General features: G+C 40.7%; 1 protein-coding gene across 5 annotated transcripts in view; it reads right to left on the reverse strand.

Annotated features, from left to right (window-relative positions):
• Positions 1–21,263, reverse strand: part of MTMR2 (myotubularin related protein 2) — a 57,519-nt gene that overhangs the window by 6,289 nt on the left and 29,967 nt on the right. For 2 of the 5 annotated variants that reach the window (XM_085309005.1, XM_085309007.1), the window contains 9 exons: positions 18,053–18,128; positions 14,621–14,715; positions 14,316–14,426; positions 12,126–12,227; positions 11,323–11,406; positions 4,593–4,742; positions 3,572–3,760; positions 2,435–2,620; positions 1,384–1,590 (listed from right to left, as the gene is read on the reverse strand). In XM_085309005.1, the coding sequence (XP_085165131.1) occupies positions 1,384–1,590; positions 2,435–2,620; positions 3,572–3,760; positions 4,593–4,742; positions 11,323–11,406; positions 12,126–12,227; positions 14,316–14,426; positions 14,621–14,715; positions 18,053–18,098 (1,170 nt within the window). In that variant the 5' untranslated portion in view covers positions 18,099–18,128. Of the gene's footprint in view, positions 1–1,383; positions 1,591–2,434; positions 2,621–3,571; positions 3,761–4,592; positions 4,743–5,469; positions 5,606–11,322; positions 11,407–12,125; positions 12,228–14,315; positions 14,427–14,620; positions 14,716–15,995; positions 16,157–18,052; positions 18,129–21,263 lie in introns of those variants that run through there. The other 3 variants (XM_085309006.1, XM_085309008.1, XM_085309009.1) reach the window with 3 other exon arrangements.

Here is a 21,263-nt window from a genome sequence, read left to right on the forward strand (position 1 = left end):
ATTAAAACACGAGTTGTTTGAAAAGAGACTCCAGATGCTATGCTGGCACTGATTTCAGTTAATAGCTAAAGTTCAGAAGGAAAAAAAAATAGAATGTTTTTTGCTTTAGTTGCAGCTGTCGTCCTGGCTACTTCAGTAGTACAGCATGCTAGATCTAAACACTACCTACAGACACAGCATGTGGCGATAATCATCACACAACACCTCACAGCTTCCAACACTGTACAAACACTAACCCACCCGTCTCCTGCCACCTCAAGACAGGCAGTTATGAAAGCATCCCCAGAAGTAGGCCTCCAGCTCTGACTGTGTTGCACAGCCTTGCATAAGACACATGAGGCCTGATTCTTTATTACTGGTATGGTATACTGCTGGTGTACACYCCCGAGGAGCCCTACGTACTGCAAAAGAACAAGAACATACAGATAACAGAGAGTTCTCTACCTCTACTGTCGTACTGCTCTCCACTCACCAAAGGGTATCAATATCATTATCTCCTTTGTACAAACAAAGAAGCTAAAATGCTTAACAGTTCAAACACCAGGTAACAGTTCTCTTGAGGCAGAAATCTGTTTGCTCTGTGYCTCTGCTTTCCCATCTTCCCTCAGAGGCGGGGAGCAGCATTTTACTACACAACCCACCATCACATGTGCTTTGCAGAGACCCTGTTCTAGCCATTGCCAATACCAAACAACTACAAGAGAAGGGCTACGAGCGAAGTGTGGTAGGAACAGACTGAAAGGACACTACTGAAATACTCCCCGTTTCCATCGTTGCAAGTTGTAACAAACAGCTAAGTCACAGGTTCACAAAACTGCCCCTCTGCAGACTTCCGGTATACCACCACAAGTTACTCTTGACTCAGTCTCAAACTCAAACTACTGATCTTTTGCCTRAATAACTAAAAGCCTCCCCAAAAGTAAAATGTGTCTCAAGAAAAGACAAGATCAAGGCCATCACCAATTTTCCCAGCCTCTTCAAYATCAGGGCATTTGCAAGGTGACAAKGTCCAAGTAGTCTCAGAAAATGGCCTGAACTGGAAGGAAAGACAAAAATACCCCAGCAGTTCCTGCCAAGTCCCAGCAGAAATATTCRTCCTGAACCTAAAGCCCACTGTTAGTTTAAGCCTCGGCATGGGCACATGACATAACAGTCAGGCACCTGCAAGATCTAACACCACTTGTTTATCACAGATAACTGAGGCTGTCTCCAAGAACGTTAAGAGTATGACTGGAAATATAAGCAGAACAKAATAGCAGTAGCTATTCACCTTTCTTCTTTGAGTTCAGCTGGGAGACTTCTCACAGGCTAAACTCCTTTGAAATCCTTCAARGTGGACAATAACTTTTTCTGTTCAGTGCCTTCCAAGGGCTAGTGACTCACCAGCTGAAATCTATGGCCAAAGCTCAGCCACTCCTTCTCCACCAGTACTTCGAAGCCCCTGATAGTTCGGTAGTAGCCATCTAACATGAGCAGAGAAAGAGAGGTAAGCTGGGCTGTCCGGTCCCAGCCATCACTGCAGTGTACTACCACAGACGTCTTCCCCGACTCCACTTTGTCAGCAATTCGAAGAGCTCCAGCAAGAATGAGCTGGGAACAAGAGAAAACAAAAAGTTACAAAGTCTCTGTGGAACAGGAATAGAAACTGTGTGTGAAAAATGGCTAGTGACAATGCARGACAAACCAAGGGCTCTTGGTTACATATACAACTCTGGCTGCTTCAAGGAAAATGGTAAATCAKTTCCAACCGTTTTGTAACTAGGATAGAAAATCGGTGAACACACTTTTTGTTCCAGTGAGATGACAACACATTTGAACCATAGTGTAGGCTCAAYTCTAAAAGAGCCCTTGCATTAAGCTCAATCCTTGGACAGGTTAGGGTTTAAATCCARTAACATTCTGTGTCTGAACAGGAACACAAAACAGTCATTGCCCTGCAGTCCCAGGATCATATTGGCTCCTTTCTGCATTAATAGATAGAAAATGTCATCTGGAAATTTTTAGGAGAGCATGAGCTTAATTTGAAAACTGCCATTTGTTAAAGCTGAAGTGTTTTACCCAGACTGTCCTTACTCTGCTTGGAGCAGCCTGAAAGTCTGGTGAGGCACATATTCCTAATATCTGCTAGTCTGGACCAGGACTGCAAAGTCAGGCACTTGGAAACTCTGGCACTCCTGTAYAACCAGGGCTTTCACAGGTGCACATTACCCAGAAACACACTTCATTTCCAAAACACTGTCTTTCAGTATTTCAGCTCCTTCTCCTATTCCTTTTCCTCTCTCCTCAGAATTTCCCGTTCTAAAAAACTGTATTTTTAGCTGTTTATAAATTGAAAATCCTGTGTTGGAGTTAACTTTGGATACAGTTCCCTATGAACAGACTGGCTCAGGCTTGTGATTATTCTGCCACATCCAGTGGATGCAGACGTGCATACCTTGATATGCTCCAGCCAGTGAGTTGACTCTAAATTAGACAGCCAGTGAGTCTCTTCAATATTGGGATATACAATCTCCTTCAGTTTTCTCAGTGATTCTCTCATAACATGAATATTGTGAATGTCCAGGAACACTAATTCTGCATTCTGATAGGCATCCTCACTCTCATAGCCCCCTCCTTTRGCCTAAAGAAGAAAAACAAATCCACAAAAATTATTAAGCAAAAACACATTCGATATTTTATCCTAATACCTTGTCCTGAGCAAATATTGGCTGAYATAGGATACTGATACAATGCTTATGTTACCTAGGGAAGGCAAAAAACATTGGATTTATCTTACAAATTGAGAACATACAAACATAGTTGGTGTCTCTTTGCCGTATTACTAATGAATGCTRTAATTTTTACCAAAGAATACCATATTACAAGCATTCTTTTTCTCTGTAATTATCATTTACTCCTATTCAAGCTGCTAGTTCATTAGATTCACTATTCTGTCATTTACATATGCACCATACTATTATACAGGAAGATGTATTATCCCACATACTAATTGCTTTTCCTAGGTAGTGTGAAACATGAAAATAARACCAGCTTTAGTGCAGTAAAGCAGTTCGAGCAAGAATATAGAGCTTAGAGTGATGGCATGAGACATAGCAGCAGGATGAACGCAGTGACATTCCCAGTCATTAAACATCCCTAGCTCATATTCTGAAATAATGCCTGATTTTTGGAAGCAGTGAGTATTCCCTGCTCCCATCAGAGTTAACAGCTATAAAATTCTTGATACTGCTAGAGGAAGCAGTTTTGCAATCATCTGAAGTGAAAAATGCTGGTATACAAGATCCAGGGCACTATGTTGCGCTATGGACCTCAGTACCCAATGCCTTTTTCATCTGTCTTGATTTTTTTCCCTTCCAATCTCATTTTAAATTTTGGATAACCCAAATTAACCTTTAGCAGTCACACTAATTTCTACTGATAACAGTATAGTGTAAGAGTCTGTCTAGAAAATCACAACATTGCTTCACAATGGAAAATACTTTCTGATCCTCAGGCAGAATTTGAAATCGTGGTCAGAAATGTGCTCTAAATGATAACATTCCCAGCTTTTGATAGAGGAGAAACACCTAACCTTATTGGCTACAGCATTCACACTGGGCCTTGCATCAAATATGAAGATTTTATGGGATTGAGCGTTAGAATCCATGATGACTTGAAGGTACTTTTCATCTTCCTTGCTTCGCTTGCCACTCACTCCYACCATTGGTTGGCTACAGCGAGTGATCGTTGCTTGACTTTCTGGATGAATCCATGACAATACCTTTGGAAACAAATGAGAAAGGAATGAATGAAAAATGGGATGCATTAAACCAGTGAAGTGTTTTACCTGTAATGGTTTCCTCTGGGATCCTGCCACATATTAAATGSTTCCAAAAGGCTGGACTATATTAAATCATGATTGAATTAAAGAGAAAGAATTCCTCTCTCATTTGTTCTGGTTAATTCCCAAACTTGGAATAAACAAGAGATGAGTAAATATGCCTATTTGACTTTCAAATAGGATGCAGACCATTTTCTTGCTGTGGTGTGAGACACACACACTTTCTCCAACTGCAGCCATTAGGCCATCTCTTCCCCTATGTTACACTATTTAAAAATTAAGCACTTTGGGAGTAGATTTAGTTTTTTATATRCTTGAGAATTAAATGTGCTGACATTTTCAGTTGCCACTAAAATAATAATCACAACAATGCCTTTTGCCYTACTTATAATTGCATTTTAATAAACATTTTCACTAAGAGGTTTGTACATACTGATAAAAAGTGTCCCTCCACCTAGAAGATGGAGTAGGCCAGACAATTGTGAACAGCTAAATAGGGCTATTTTGCTTTTCMCAGGAACTGATTTGAAATTCCGTCTGGGTTTTGTTAAGTTATCTTATCTTCACATTTTAGTTTAGTCTACATCTCTTTCACAACAGTAGTTCCAGCAGATAACACTGCTTGCTAGCTCCTCAAACATCTTGTTGTCACTTTTATTGTCGTTGATCATTTGTTTGCTCCCTAGAATACACTCCACCTGATCTTGACATTATTTGTGGCCCAAAGGTATGTGTAAAACCACATCAAAGTGGCTTCTTTTGTCATACTCACTGGTATGCGTCCTCTTGATCTGAAAGATGCTACTCTCTTTAATTCTTCATCAGGAATGTTTACAGGCACAACAAGAATAGCAGGGTATGTATCACACAGCTCGTAGCGCTCATTAATCCTGGTCAGTCTCCAGCTTTCATTGGGAATTCCCTAAAGAGGAAGCAACAGCAGGTTAGCAAATGGATTACTCTGAGACCTCAAAACAGTCAAATTCTCAGACCTGAAATTAAAGATAACTTTTGTTAATGAAGTACATTTAGGGCTGAAGCCAGACTGCATTATCTTAGCAACTTGCATTTCATACCTGCCTCCCAGAGAGGTAGACATTTTGCTCAGGACACTGAGGAAAAGGACAATTACTCCAAGCAAGCTCATCCATAGCACCTGAAATGTGGAAGCTAGAGAAGATTCAATACAGGGGATCCCCTGCCAGCATCTCAGCTGTGTTTCCTGTTCTCACCATGCTATTTACAAGAGAGTCAGGAGCAGGACAGAATGGGTGCTGACTGCTACCACTCAGCTCCTGGCCCTTAGCTCAAACATGGCAAGTGACAGCTAGGGGTGGAAATAGATGGGAGGTCAGGAGAGAGAATAGGCAGTAAAACACCCTAAAATCAATGCCAAGAGACATGAARAGATTACTGGGTTGACTGAGACTTCCACCAGAAACTGAAGAGTATTATACAGAGCAGCCACGCAGCAAGTGTTGCTTTGTGCACTGCCATTTGGTATGGGAATGTACCGGAGGGTACTTCTCTGTTTTGGACCTGCTTCTTTGTTGATGCACAGCTGTGTAATCACCTAAAAACAGCAGAAACTTACTAACTGTGTGACTGAATGTGATCTGGGCATTAATGTGTAATTCCTATGTTCTTACCCAGCTAGGCTCTCTGGTTGTACCAGTCCGACTTTTGCTGGGAGAGCACCAAGCRGGAAGCAACTTAATAGCTTCCCTTACAAGAATCTTCAGATACATTCCTGCAAGACAAAGAGGAAGATCCTGGCAATTTGATCCTGGCAATTTTGGTCAAAGTTGAGAATTAACAGATCAAAAGGGCATGATTCCTACTGCATGCCCACAAGGAGAGATGTAAACAGATATATGTYGAAGGAAGGGCAAGTACCAACACAAAGAATTTCTGTGGAGAAGACTACGAGACGATGGATCTACTGCAGTTCCTACATGCAATGAATATGGCCCGATTGTTAAGCTGAGAGTCTGTTTTAGAGGAACATCAGCTCCTAGAATAATATATGCTTTTGTTCTAATAAACAGGACTTCATTATAAAAAGGATGGTGCACAGTGATTACTACCATTATGACTCGCAGAGGAAACAAATGAMAAATCTAATGCGAGTCAGACAAGCTGTGGTCATTATGTCTGACCTACAGAGTGCAGCCGGTTCCCCATCAGAGCGGCCAGTCATACAGTCAAGACAGGTCATGGTCAGAAATCTGAGGAGAGGTTAGACTTCCTGTCTAATATTGGTCATACCAGCTTCTGAACCACCTGTGGCAATGGAGCTCTCATTGGGAAGGAAATGTTATTACTGCAAGGGATTAACAGAGCTGCCAGATTCAAGAGTACCTAAGAGGAAAGACATTGCTGGCACTGTCTGAAGCCAAAGAAGTGGCAGAAATCTGGAACAACTAGTGTATATACATAACCCAAGCATACTGACAGCTGTAGTGTGCTCAGAGGGTTCTAGGCCTTGCTGTATGCAGCAAGGACAGGATCTCCTGGGTCCATTAGCTCTGCTAGTCAACCAGGGAAGAGCAAGACTTGCTTTTAGCTGCCTTCTGTTTGTCAGCTATGATAAGATTAGTTACTACCTGAAAATGAACTAATGACAAATGACTAAATTATTTCCAAAGTAATCCTAATAACTATGTGACTGCACTGCAATGCTACAGAGGCTACAGATTTCCTTCCAATCTGAATTAAAACTACAGTGTTGGCACATCCATGCAAAGAAAATTGGAGCTGACAATCAGTCAGATAGAAGAAGACTCCTCTGCCTGCTGCCTGTAACTCAACCAATGTTCACTGAAAAGATTAAGCAGTCATTGGCACTAAAAAGGATTGTCTCCACAGCACTGGACAGAATGGCTTTAACACATGCTGCTTGGTCCAAAATTGATACTTCTGAAGGTATAAGTCTTTCAGCCACCATTCCACCATAAATTAAAATGACATTTTTCCTTTGTTGTAGACCACACCAAGAAAATCCATGTCAACCTTTAAAAAAAAAAAAAAAATGGTGGATGTCAGGGAGGTTCTCATTTCCCTTGCATCACAGGAAACATCACTTTCCCCTGACATGGGAAAAGCACCCATATAGGGCTTTGGAATCAGAGTGTGGCTTTCTTCAAGGACTTGAAGCAAGCAGAACTTGAAGCAAAGTAGGCTAGAAGAGCTGACTAGAGAGTAGCTGGATATGCATCTTCTAAGGATATTTGCCATGATGTAGTGTAACTTGTTCCTTTATCCTCCTTCAAGTTTGCATGCTTCTCTAGCTAGATTCAATAGAGAAAGCCAAACATAATATATAGCCTGTTGGGATTTCCTCATACAGAATACATTTCACAGTGCTTCAAGGGAGTTTTAAGGATCCAAAAGTCTACTATCAAATCAATCTAGACTGTGACAGCTATAACTCAAGAATCTTTAGGAGACTCAAGACTGGCACTGAGAGCAGTCTGTGTGTGTACCAGCAGGAGGAACTCAGGTATCCTTAGCTAACAGCAGGTATAAAGATCCAGAAGCTGTTAGGGAACATGGCTGCCAACCTTCACAGAATCACAGAATCACGTAATGGTTGAGGTTGAAAACATCGCAAAACTATGAGAAAGAGCTGTGAGAATGCCTACAGGAAGATAAGAAATGTAAAATCACGAACAGAAGACAAGGATTGTTGAGATGGGGATCACTCATAGCTCAAGGACTCGAGAGGGAGAACATCATCTTGGAACACTTCTTAGCACTTGTTTAATCTACCCATACAGACACAGCCATTGTGTCATCTCCATACACAAAACAGACTCAGTCTGCCTCTGGCTAGTCATTCATCCCTTACCTTAGTCAGTCTTGCTCATTTATTGCTTCACCTAGCATGTTGCATATCTTCTAGAAGATGAAAGTTTCACTTTGTAGTGTAAAACTGTTAAAGACAGCAGCATGACACTGAGACCAGCCCCTTGTAAAGCTTAAGAGTTTAAATTTAAGCACATGAGGATCCTAACACTGACAAGAAAAAAAAAAATCATTTCCTTGCATGGAGTAAAACACTCCCACATTTCTCTACTGGATCAGCCCGACAGATTCTGAGGATACAAGTACCTCCTGAGCTGGACCCAGCAAGACAGGAAGGTCCSAAGTTACATACCAGCAGCTCCTCTCCCAAAGACAATTTGGGCCATGAGATACCAAGAGTCTGAACATATTAGCTCAGACACAACCCTACACAGATGAAAGACAGTTGCCAGAGTCAAGCTGGTATCTCTGCCCTGTACTATGCCAGATACTAAGCCCTAGTTGACTTCCCTAACACAAGGGAGCCATGCTTCATTTTGAAACAGTCTCAATTAAACCATGTGGCATTTACCAATTCAGTTCTTACTTTTACCATCTAAGCTTATCTGACATTTCTCAAAAGGAATCTGTTCTCACGTTCTACCTTTCTCAACCTTGTTGTACATAATACTTGGCAATTCCAGCTCCTCCTATTTAAGCATTCATTTCTATGTTTTCCCTGAAAGCAGCATACTGTGGCCATACACTGTGGCTCTCTGGCATCTGACCAGAGCATGCGTTTGGATCGTGACTTCTGTGGGGAAACATCACACATTTCAAACTTCATAACTCCTTGTAATATTTTCCAACTGCTCCCCACCTTGTTTAGGAAAATGAAAGCTTTAAGTTACTCCAAAGGCATCTAAAGGCCTTTTGGTTTCAACTGAGTCTTACTCACTTTCCAAGTCTGTTTTATACTCTGCCAGTCCGCATGTAATAAAAATCAGGGAGCAATTTCAGTTTTAAATTTCATTTGCCACATGTGATTTCACTTACGGACTAAATCCCAAACCTCTCTGAATTCCTTTTGTTCTCTACAGGTTGTTTATTACTCCCCATAGTTTTACACAATCACAAATTTTTAATAAGTTACATATTTCCATCTTTCCACAAAACACTAACAGAGAAATCTGGAGTTTACTGAGTGTGCATCCTAACTGTCACAATCTCTATTATATATTGACTTATACTAACCTCAAAAAAAAAAAATCATACTACATTCAAGCTTGCCATGTCTACCAGTATATATACAGATTCTACCATGGATCCCACTCTGAAAGTCTTTCCTGGATGCCTGGTAGCTGGCTTCTGCTTTTGCTCCACTCCCCTCTCTTTGTGTTTTACTCTCACAGAGAAATGACTGACTTGGCCTARGATGCACTAAGTTAACGCCTGGCCATATTGCTCAGTTGCTTATGCCCCAGGCCAACTCTTCTATATTAGTTTTTAAACCAATTCCAAAGGTCCTGCAGATAGTGCATATGTTCTGCTCTTCTACTTCTGATCACAATTCATAYAGTCAGAGACAGGTAATCCCATTATCTGATCTGATGATGCCAGTTTTGTTTCACTGYTAACAAATCCCTGCTGCCATTTCAGGACATAGTCCTGATTTATTTTAGTATTTGTTATTACTTTAACAGAATCTAGTTGGATTAAGAAAAAGAAGGAAAAAAGATAAGACATTCATACAAATAAATTGAACATCCATAGTTATAAATGCCAAAATTAAATAAACAAACCAAAACATCTAAATGTTTTGGAGACATAAAGCTTCATGCTACACGACCTAAATCAACTCTAATGAAAAGAATAAAATTCTCCTCCCGGACAGATCACTAAATAAATGTCTACTGCAGTATGGTTTACCTCTTCTCCAGCAGCTGGTATTGGTTACTTCTGGAGATAAGCTATTGGAAAAGATAGATTGAGTGATCTGGAATGGTAATGACTGTGGTCCATCATGGGTAAAATTCAGATAGGCTTCATCTGCAAAAAATTCTATTTCAGATACATTTTTGCAATCATTAGTGTAAGCAGATGACAGGGGCTTTAGCACATTGACATCGATTTGGTTTCTTGACATAAATGCTGCCACTTGTTTTTCATGTCTACCCAAAAATGATACAAAAATAGGTAATTATAAAACAAGTATGGGTTGCACCAATGTCACAAACATAACCCTGTTGTTTGTAAAGTTTGTCATTGCATGTGATCTGAAACAAAGATACCACAACTTACAAGGCCCATTTTCTTTACAGGAAGATCATGAAATGCTACAGATCACATACTTGTACATTTAGGTATCCACTCACTACATAACTAAGATTCTGACAGGGTACAGCCAGTTACAATATAAAAGRTAATGTGCACAGAAAAGCCTGTATTCTAAAAAGAGAAATACCAGGACTGAGAAGCAGGAAGCATTTACTTCCAAATTTGTCCCTGGAGTTTGTCCCTACTAGGATTTTAGATTGTGGTTTTCTCACTGCAAAATGTACACTTCTTTGAGATGAAGACAACAGAGGTGGGATTTAATTCACCTTCATTTAGAAGCCTAGAAGCCAGTGATCTTAGACAGCTATTTTAGGAGGGAACAGATCACACCCRATAGGCAATCTCTCTCTCCCCATCTGTTAATGACAGGCCTAGAATACCAGCTTAGAACGCATGCCAAGATTTTACAAAGCTAAAGCTGGTAAAACAAATCCCTGGCTTAGCTTTTAGATGTCTGGGRTCAGATGAGCTTCTACACTAGGCCACAGGACTTCTTCCGTTATATTTATGAAAGACCCAAATAGATCTCTAAATTACATGGCTGTAGATTTCTTAATTTTACAAAGGAAAATTAGTTTTATCCTGACAGATCTGGATGAAGCAAAAGTTTACAGTGGCCAGGGCAGAACTGTCATGAAATCATGTTGTTTTCTAAACTTGAGATCTTTATTACAAGAGTCATCTCATAATAATAATAATAATAATAATAAATTCCCCATTTTTCCCCAGGAAGGACCACTCAAGTTTTTATCCAGGTATATCCCAGTGTTTCTAAACGATAGCTTGCCACTTCACACTCATTAAGATCTTTGACCAGCCTAGTCTGGACATACTCCACCTGCCTTTTTTAAGCTATAGTTAATTATAACTCTCTCAAGGCTGATCCCTAAAACATTCCCCAAGAAAATTAAGGCATTCTACATTTAATTTTTTTCCTTCTAAGTTCCTGTTTGGAGTATTTGATAGATTTTTAGTTAAAAATGTTTTTAAAAATGGAAAGAATCAAAACTGATACAAGGAAGATCTTGAGTATGAAACTCAAAAATCGGATGCATGTACCTGCAAAATGCACCCCCAGCTTCTCACTGCCAGCAGTGGCTGATGACTAAGCCAGGGCAACAGGTATTTGTACCAAAGCCTAAACTTAGCTTTCTACAGTCTAAGTAAATCTCCCACTCGTGCATCTGTGGATGCTACTATCTGTACAGTTGTACTGCTGTCATCAATCACTGTACTATGGAGAAAAAAGTCCTAACCCAGCCTGCAAGACATTTGGCAGCAGGTTTGTTCTCCATTCCATGCAATCTGTAATTACTTCAGCACAGAGCCTCACTTCTGAAGAGTGAAGAGCATGAGAAAGGATAGAGCACAGTACCCACCTGTCTTTTATACTCCCAAATAGGGTCGTAGACCTTCCATCCATTTTCTGGAAAAACCTCTTTGTACTCAAATGCAAAAAGTGGCTGAAAGAAAGAAGATTTATCATTAAGTACTCAAAGCTCATTTCCAGGATATTTAATATCTCAGATAATAACTCATGACTAGTCCTTTTTCTCTCCTCTCTTCTGGACTATTTTCCTTTTAGGGCTTTGTGAAAAGGATCAACATGCTTACTGTACAAAGTAATTAGTACAACTATGTACCTTCCTCTGTCCCCATTATCTTGCTTGTCTATTATCTAGTACTTCATCACCCCAAGAAGTTTATTTTTAAAAAGAGAAAGAAAAGAATGCTTGGGCAAGAAGGCTTTTACATATCAAGAACTAGATCATTATTAAGAACTGGATTATTTCAACCAGTATTTGAAGCAACAACTGCAGAGCCATAATATGAAAAAAAAAAAAAAAACTCCGTTTCAGATCTGAGAGCAGTGCAGTGAGTATCAGCTGTGGTATCAGATGGATATCACTGTGCTTTGAACATTCGCCCTCCATTACAGGGATGTGAGCATCAGTAAGTCATTTTCCATCCATGACAGAATCTACCTCCATGGTCACAAACTTTTTCTGTTTTCAATACAACCTAAATTCCAAAAGAAGTAATTCTAAGAGGGATTTAAACCACCATTTACTCTCCCTCAGGGAAAACTTCATACAAATATTGTACCAAGTAGATAGAACTGAACAAAGCTACTTATTGCCATTCCGCATGCTTTGGTATCATTGAAAAAATAAAAACGTACCAGATTATTTGAAACTGGGAAAGCATATTTCATTAAGTTCTCAAATATAGATCGTCTGGTCCTCCCCTCAGGCTTATGAGCAAACCGCAAGTTTCGAATATCCTAGGAAAAAAGAGGAAAATCAAGTCATAGATATCTCAACCACTTCAACATACAAAGGAACTCCAAAAGCCAGCATTCCGAATAGAGTCACATCATGATGCTCTTTCTAGTACTGGTTTATATCCTACTTTGAATAGTACTGCACTGCAATTTTGGGCTTGGTTCAATGGCCATCAGTAGCCTCCAACAAAGCCTGCCATAATCTGCAGGAGTGGRTGGAGTATGCGGAAGTGCCTTACTGACAGCACCTTGCCTCTTCACAAGGCTCCCTATTTGCCGAAACACTGAGGAGAGACACAGCTCAGGGACGAGCTATGTCTGATTGGTAGAACTTTGCGAGGCTGATGTCCCACCTCTTACAGGCCACTGAAGCCAAGACATGACTTACAAAGTACTGCTGATCACAGAGCCTGTCTCTGAGCAGGACACTGCCCTAGAGCTACCGCACATAGGGAACCTAAGTCCCACTAATCCAGTGCAAAACAACTGATGCCATCTCCCTTCAAAACTCCCATATCTCTCGGAGCACTAGAGAGGAGATAAGAAACTAAGAACTCCGCTTTGCACAGCAGCACTGTTTCCACAAAGCAGAGTAACCCAAGACCTCTTTTCTGTTCTCATCTACAAAATCAAATTCAGAAATGAAATAAAGCCAAGATTTAAGATGCCAAGATTTTTCAGGCAAGCACAAAATGCAGACACTTGTAACAAACAGTTCAAAAGTCACCAGCAGGAAATAAACTACCAAGTTCAAGCATATGAAGATCATACAGTAAGTCAGAGAATGAGATAGACAGCAGAAGACTTCACCGTCTTACGTTGTTTAGACTAGGTAATTGTTTTCAGATAGAGCAAATTGCAGGATGTGTAAGATGTATCTGTACTGCTCTGTTAGCAGCACTACAGACTATCTCCTGGACCAAGTGTCCTGGGCTGGTGTGTATATATGTTGTGTGCACGGCCAACACATCGATCCTCTAGTTTGTGCCTGGGTTTCCTACCACGGGAAACAATGCAGTTCACATCAAATGAGATTGTGTGTAAATCTGCATGTAGGCAATATGGCTGAGTAGATGACTAGGAATTCAGAGCAAAACAGGGAACTAACTGACCTGCCAGCAGCTGGCACCCTTGTTAGTCAGAGAAGATCATGACTGCAGCAGACTCAGGGACAGCTGAGTGATTTGGTATAGATGATATCAGCTGCCCTTGAYTCAGTGTGCCCACACCTTGTGAGTCTGCTTAGCTTCCTAGTGCCTAGAAATCACAGCAGTGATCAGAGCTATTCGGGGCTCATTTTCTTGCCCCCATCTACCCTTATCCAGAAAGTGGCATTATTTCTATTTGGGGGGGGAGGGAGAAGGTCAGGCAAGAGCTCTAAGCAGCCTGAGACCTATCCTAGTCAGAACTCACTTCTCTCCACACTGCCACTGGGGAGAGCAGAGGGACTGTGCCTTTRTGAGCAACTGAGCTACAGACATACAGCTGGGGATGGTGACTTTATTTACTTTGTGGGTCCAAGATCATTAGGCACAATGAGGTGATAAGCAATTATATTAAAATTTTAATTTTCAGTGATTCCAAGAGCTCTTGAGAAGCATACTTTGAATGTGTACTACCTTGAAAAAAAAATGAAAGAATGGCCAGGAGGGCTGAAGTTTAATCCCCACTCCTCACCAAAGTACAACAGCAGGTGGACACAAGCTAACAATTCTGGGAAAAACTTGCCCCTTTCTTGCTCCTTAAATGTAGGTCAGTGAAACCCATCCTCTATTCCTCAACGACTGGCACAGCCCAGTGGGCAACACAGAAGACCTGAGACTTAAATTATTAGGATGCAGACCTAGGTTTTTATTATGAAGAAAAAAGATACTGTTTAGCACAAAGCCTGAATAAAGGTTTGGGTCTCATCTCTAATAAGTAGAGCTGATGAATCCCTAAAATGACTTTTAAAAATCAGACATTTTTGAAGTGTGTGAAGCCATACTGACTGAAAACATCCTGCAGAACTTCCTACGGTATTATAGAGAAAACCTTTTAGAATATACTTTCCCCTTCTCCTACTTTAAAATACAGACAAAAAATTACCTTGCATACAATCTCCAACCCATAGGAATTCTCCCCACGACTGGAAGCACCTCCAATTTTCTCCACTCTGTTGATTACACCTAAAGATGCATCTAGGACAAAAGGAGGGTCCTGTAGACAGTTGAAATTTGTGAGTTTAAAAAGGGAGGAGGAAAAAAAAAACTAGATCCTGCTCCCTTGCACCCATCTTCCCCAACATATACAGATGATACAGAATTACACTAAAAAAGACTCTAGGTCTGAAGATTGAAAAGACACATTTTATATCAAATGGCCAATAAAAGCAGATGGTTTCAAAAGCTTACCCGTTCCATGCTTTTAAAATACAGTCTATAATTGGTTACAGTAAGAGTTCCTCTGATTGCACCAGTGAACGGGCAGATGTAAGTAACATCCTTAGCTTAAGGAAATAAAGGGAAAAAAGAAAAAAGAAAGTTAGTTTCACGGTTAACTTATGGAAGCAAAATTAGCAGTAGCAACATTAAGGACTCTACCCATGAAATGAAAACAAGCTTATTCTGGGATTCTTGCCTAGAGCTAACATGCAAGTTTCATCTCTGTTAAGAAGACAAGACTTCTGGTGTTCCTCAAACTCCAAGCAAGCACCATTACCTGGAATCCTACATTTGCACACAGAACTGCTAACCCAGTGCAAAAGCCACTACGTAGCTGCAAACTGTTGACTAGCACTGAGCAATGCATTACCACTGGTTGAGAACACCATGCACTGAAAGAGGGGACAATTCCTGCCCTGAATGCATGCATTTGAAGCTAGATARAAATCTGCAAAAAAGCTAAATATTGCTAGCAAGCTATTTTGTGCCATCAAGAACAAGAGAAAGCAGCTCTCCTGCAAATGACCTTGAGCATACTTGGGTCCTTCCGTACACCCTTAAAGACAGAATCAGCCCCAGGATGGAGGCTCTGCATGCTAAAGGCCTTGATTGAAGCCAGCGGAGCAACAGCAATTTACAGCAGCCAAAAATCTGTATAGCACCCAATTGCCAGTGACTTTAAGTCTCAAGTCAGTGATCAAGTTTCCCTGCAACAATTCAATTATTTCWGAACCTGAGTGATGGTGACTCAAAACAGTCCCCTTTTTAAAATGCCTCAAACGCTTCTCACTTGTTCCAGCAAAAGGTGAGAGTTGCTGCTGGTTTTCCACAGCAAACACCTCCCCTAACTGCCCTTCTGTTTTATATCAATTAAAAATGCCAACATTCAAGCTGCTTCCCCCCGCCTCCCACCAGTGACCCACCACGTTTTCTGTCACTAAAGCAGTTGTCTGGCTGTGCCGCAGCAACAGTTTACACTATTACCAATAAGCAGTGATACTCCTCAGACACACAGAAACCCTTTCAGGAAGAGACCCATGGACTATAGCTGCCAGATTCATGAAATTTGAAARAGAAAACAAAAACACAGGACCATCTTAATAATGTGAAGCCTCTAATTCCTAAGGGATCCATTATGCAAGGGCTATGTAAAATCCATGAGAAAGCTTGCCTGTCAAACGGGTGACAGCCACCACGTACAGGAGCCGTTAGACTGGGGGGTGTCATGCTAGGAACCTCAGTTTCTTCCATACCCTTATTTTGTGTGATTTAGCCATAGGAGAGGGAAAGAGAGAGTTGCCTTATTCTAGGGCACCAGCAACACATATAGTTAAATCATCCTTACATCAGCTCTGCTTCTACATAGTCATCACCAAACTCTCCAGAGTTGGACATGGGGAGAATCCTTGAAAAAGAAGAGCTGGTGGGCAGGCATGGTCAGCAGAGTAGCATTAACATCAGCCAGAACTGGTTTTGATTGCTTTCAGAGCCCTGACTAGAAAGTTCAGAGGAAAAAGGATGAGTGTAGCAAACTAGTGTGGAGCAAACTAAACAGCCCAGTTTTTGGTGAAAATATATATGCTAGCAATTTCATTATTTATTTATTCCTTTTAATGGAAGTCTATTTGTTGGAAAGTCAATTAAACTCAAAATGTTTCTGGAAAGCTTTAACTAAACCAAATGTTTGATTATTAGCCAACTATTAATCAACATTTTTCAAAGAGTAGACTGAACACAGGAAAGCAGAATCCTGAAACCCATAATAAGGAGGAGAACAGCCTGCTTGGCTTTTCCACTAGCTCTCATTATTCAAAATACAAGTCTGAAAAAGGTTTTAAAAATAAAGTTAAATCTACTAATACGAAAAGAGCATGCATATACATCTAAAAAGGAATAACAATTCTGAGTCAAAAGGGAAGATGCTAGAAAAATATTTTCTAGGTAAGGAGTCCTAGGCATTATCTCAAACACTGGTCTTGTCAGTTTATAAGCCATGCCACTTTCCACGTTTGCATTTTATTAGCCTGTTTTCCTAAGGAAACAATTGTACTTAATTACAGTGCACAGCTACACACATGAACATGTGTCTGCTTGTCTGACCTTAACCCTAGCATTGTTGTATGATTTCAGCAGCCTCTATCCAATGGATAGGGATCTCCAAGGTATTAAATTCCTTCACTGTTTGTGAAAATGGATATCAAGAGAGAGGTTGTAGTGCTACTATCAAGGGAAAGTCTAATAAACTCAGTCTTTGTTAGATATAAGAGAATTCATATGGGAGAAAGATACTGGAAATCAGGAATTATTAATTCCACTGCTTATGGATTTCTTTTTTTTTTTCCCTTTTTTTTTAATAGGGCCAGTTTTACCCTAGATTTTAATGTTAGCTGAAATAATTTTTCTTCCCTTCCTGATAAAATACAAAGAGAATTACACTCAACCTTCCTGCCACTTGTAATAGGATACAATACTGTTGATGAATAATGTAAGTTTTCCTTTTTGCTACCTTTAATTTCTTTTTGAACCAGGCAGCTGCTGTCTGATCTGCTTAAAGCTTCCTGCTTTTATAGACTTACATGGCTCACTGTGTCATTTGGGAACAGCTAAAATACTGGGGACTGTTCTTTAAAACCATTTCCCAGGAACCCTCTAAAATATGGTCTTGCTGTCAGGGCTATTTGTATCCCCACAGGATGAATTAGATATCAGTCTGCACTGCATGTTTGGAGTAAGAGTTCAGAGTCTTTAGAAAAGGAAGAAAGAAGGATTAAGCATTAAGTTTTTACTTTTAGGACCAAAGATGCTTTCTTCATTTTAAGAGGTAGAGAACACGATGAAGGAGAATGTCAACACTGCTAAACTAATGAATGCAAAATCTTTTACAGAAAGTTAATCAAGAGGCTTACTCAAACTTCTAGGCTGTGAAGCACATCAGCAAACCTGCTCCATGTCACAAAGTCTGGCTAAGACAAAAAGAACTCCAACCCCATAACACTAAAACTTCTCTGCAGTAACACTGCCACTTTCCTGCAGTTTTTGATGGAGATTCAACACATAATTATGTTATGTCAACCTAAGAAGTTATCTGTGGTGAGCGCACCTTGAAACAACGCATCTGTGTGCTCTCAGGATACAACAAATGCAAATGCAGTACAAACTGTCTCAATCTCTCATCACTGATGCTGAAATATGTTGAACTGCCTTGTATCTGCTCCACGCTAAGAGTAGATATATAGTTACCTTGGCTCACTGTATGCATAATGACTTGATTAATGAACCASCTTGACCATGCACCTCAAAATGTCAGCAGTCTGCTGTTGCTGGTGAATGAGCACCAAGATATTTTGCTCTGTGGATATTCTATTTGGTCAGCAAGCAGTAAGAAATATCCTTTTCACGTACCCATGTCTTTAATAGTTTCTCCTGGTAGCAAAGGTGGCTCTTCCATTTCGGCCAATTTATTAGACTCCCTCAAGACCTAGGTAAAAGATAAAGTAGAAAGAGAAATTCACTACATTTTCACAAACCAAGAAGTTTACACTTACCTGCAATGGGTCAACAATATAAAGGACAACAAATATTCAAAGATCTTAAGGTGCATCCTAGTGTTGCTGCTCCAGAGAGGTCCATACAAAGCATATGAGACACCTCAGTCCACCTCTGCAGTCCTTGAGCATGCCACTGGCCCACAGAGAAGTGTTTAAGTGAGGATGTCTGTGATGGAGAAGTCACTCAAAGCCGGTTTTGTGCTTTGCCAGCACATTTACCACCTGGCTGCTGTTCACGCTCCAATCTTCTTTGGCCCAACCTACACATCATTACCACAAGTCAAACTCTCTGTCTGCACAGCTACAGTCAGAAACAAAGGGACTGGTTCTTTTCCCAAAGTAATCAGCTCTTATTACCATGACACCACCAACAGTTAAGTGGAGCAATTTCTGGTTTACACGAAGCAGAGTGAGGAGGGACCTGACCTGAACCCCAATATCTTCAATGAGGATCTGACAAGCAAAAACACTTGAATTTTCTTAGGTATGTAAACTGGTAATAGGTTAGCTTTTTTAGTTTGTTTTTTGGCTGCCAAACAGCTCTTCCTTCTCTTCCCCAAAACTATCTTTCTTCCCGTAACTACTTATTGGTGTTCCCACTAAGCCCTCTGGGCTATGCCAGCATAAAAGTTTTTTGTGCATCTGTTATTGTGAACAGAATGAGGGAATTGACCCGGTGGAAAAACAACCTTCCCAAAAAAAGAATACATACATACCTACATATTTTTCAGCCAAATCATTTTCCCAGTCCAGTTCAACTGTGCCAAGGAGAACACAGAGCTAGGAACACGTGACCAGCCGGTGCTCCAGCTGAAATTAATATCAAAGTAAGGCCTAAAATTCTGTCTTCACTTGAAGGGTTAGCTGGCATAGCTAATTAAGCCAAAGTGACTAATCCCATATATTGGAGATAAGTGCACTGGTAAAGTTTATTTTACTTGGGCTAAAGTTATACTACAGAACATTACTTTTTACAGATATAACTGTATTCATGGAAGGGTTTTTGCTATTACAGCTAGTAGCACAAGGAAGCATATATTTAAGAAAAGCATAGCCCTAAATATGAAAGTTCTACCTATGGTCTAAATCTATGGAAAGAACTAGAGGAGAAGAGTATATGTAAGTAACCACGATTAAGGCTAGGTCTATGTGGCCAAATGCAGACAGATCTGAATCATATTGCCCATGCCCTGAATCTACCAAATGACACACAACAGCATCAGCACACCAATTGCTCAACCTAATAACATGGACAGAGGGAGCCGGTAAGTTAGTCCAAACTCTGCCACGTGGTGTAGCAACCACAAGACTTTGGGTTTAAAGCTGCCTTGCATCCTGCGTGCTGGGGATGGGCAGAGACAGCTCAGGACTGCCTGCAACTGAATTTGCAGACTTGCCCCAAATGCTTTCTTTATCTTAATGTCAGTATAGAGAAAGAATTGTTGTCATCTGAGATCAGCAAATCTCTGCAAAGAAAATGCAAAAACATGGCCTAAACCGACACCCTAAAACCTGACATGTCTATGGTCAACTTTCATGTAGGACCAAGCCAGAGGGAGAGCCTCAGGAAACAGAACTCCTCTGAACGATGTAAAAAAGAAAACAAAAAACGAAGAAATCCCCATACCACAATAAAAGCATGTTCCAGCATTCTTGCACAACAAATTGATGCATAGATGAAAAGATTAACAAGATCAAAGCCTTCTCGGGAACACGATGTACATTTTAAAAAATGCATTCAAGTAAGTCTTTGAATTTAAAAAAAGGCACACAAAAAATAAAACCAAGCACAATCCTGACTTCCTAACAGGAACCTCACAACTGCAAAAATAAAGGAATGCAACTACTTAGGCCAGCTCTTGAGTAGGGAGGCTGGCAGTGCAGCTGGACTGGTATGTACGGGATGAGTAAAGAGAGCTCAGCACTGATAAAGCTCATAACACAGGCAACGCTGAACTTGCAGGATAGCTTCTCCTCCCCCACTTCAGCAATACCATCGAAAACAAGGTTTTGCTGGTATAACCAGCCAAAGCCAGTGCAGGGGACTTCCTGTCAGCCCAGCTGTGTTGGCCAAAGATCACACACCTCATCAAAGCCCTGACTGACAGCCTCCTTGGCAAAAGTCTGTGGGGTAGACCCAATCTCAATTCCTGTGCATCAGTTTTTGCACTTGAAAAACAGGCTTGAAATCAACAGGATAACATCTGGATTATGCCAAATGAGACAGAAGCTTTCGGCTAATTAGTCCTTACAGTGGCTGTCATCCTTGCTGCCTTTTATCTTGGAAGGGTATTAGTAAAAAATATACTGCGTGCATAGGACGCAATACAAAACTTCTAAAAGATCCCTACCCCAAACAGCTAGCAGCTGCTGCTACGAATGCTTCAGCCAACAGCTGGACTTGCTACTCTGCTGCAGATGTCAGCGGGAGCACGGCCAGGGGTAAACATTTGCAGAATTAGGCTGTACCTTCAGCCAAAACGAACACAAGGTAAGCATATATAGAAAGTGTTTGATACGACGAACAGCTGCCAACGTGATCAATAGGTGGGCAGTGCTCAGGTAGTTTTTAAAAACTACACTGAGGATGGGGGAGAGAAGGAGGGAAAAGCAAGAGTGCAAGCAGCAAGGAAAGACAAAGAAAGATTTCCATGTCAACACTATTCCATTAAAGATAAGGTTGAAAGCCTTTTCTGTTTAAAAACTGGCTCTTCTAAGTCTAATAAAATCCATCTGCCTGCTCACACTCTTTGAAATGTGGAGTCCCCAGGGTCAGAGGAAAGGGTCAGTGATAGAATCTGCACTCACGTGAACACAGGGCAGCGGCAATACGGCTTCCTGGAAGCCCAGCACTTCTCAAGGTCAACAGCTTCTGCCAATTTTGGTTTTTTTTTTGCAGAGTTGGGGATTAAACCGTCATTTTGACAAACCCCCAACTGACCTCAGCAATACAACCTAGCTCAGGTAACACAGCATAGCCTGCTTTCCTGGCAAATTAGTGATGATATCACAGCCAGTATCTGTATATCACCCCTGGATAATATTCGCTCTTTCAAAAAGGCTGC

This window comes from Rhea americana, unplaced genomic scaffold (genome assembly GCF_003343005.1).
Source record: "Rhea americana isolate MKP2758 unplaced genomic scaffold, rheAme1 scaffold_29, whole genome shotgun sequence".
Classification (NCBI taxonomy): domain Eukaryota; kingdom Metazoa; phylum Chordata; class Aves; order Rheiformes; family Rheidae; genus Rhea; species Rhea americana.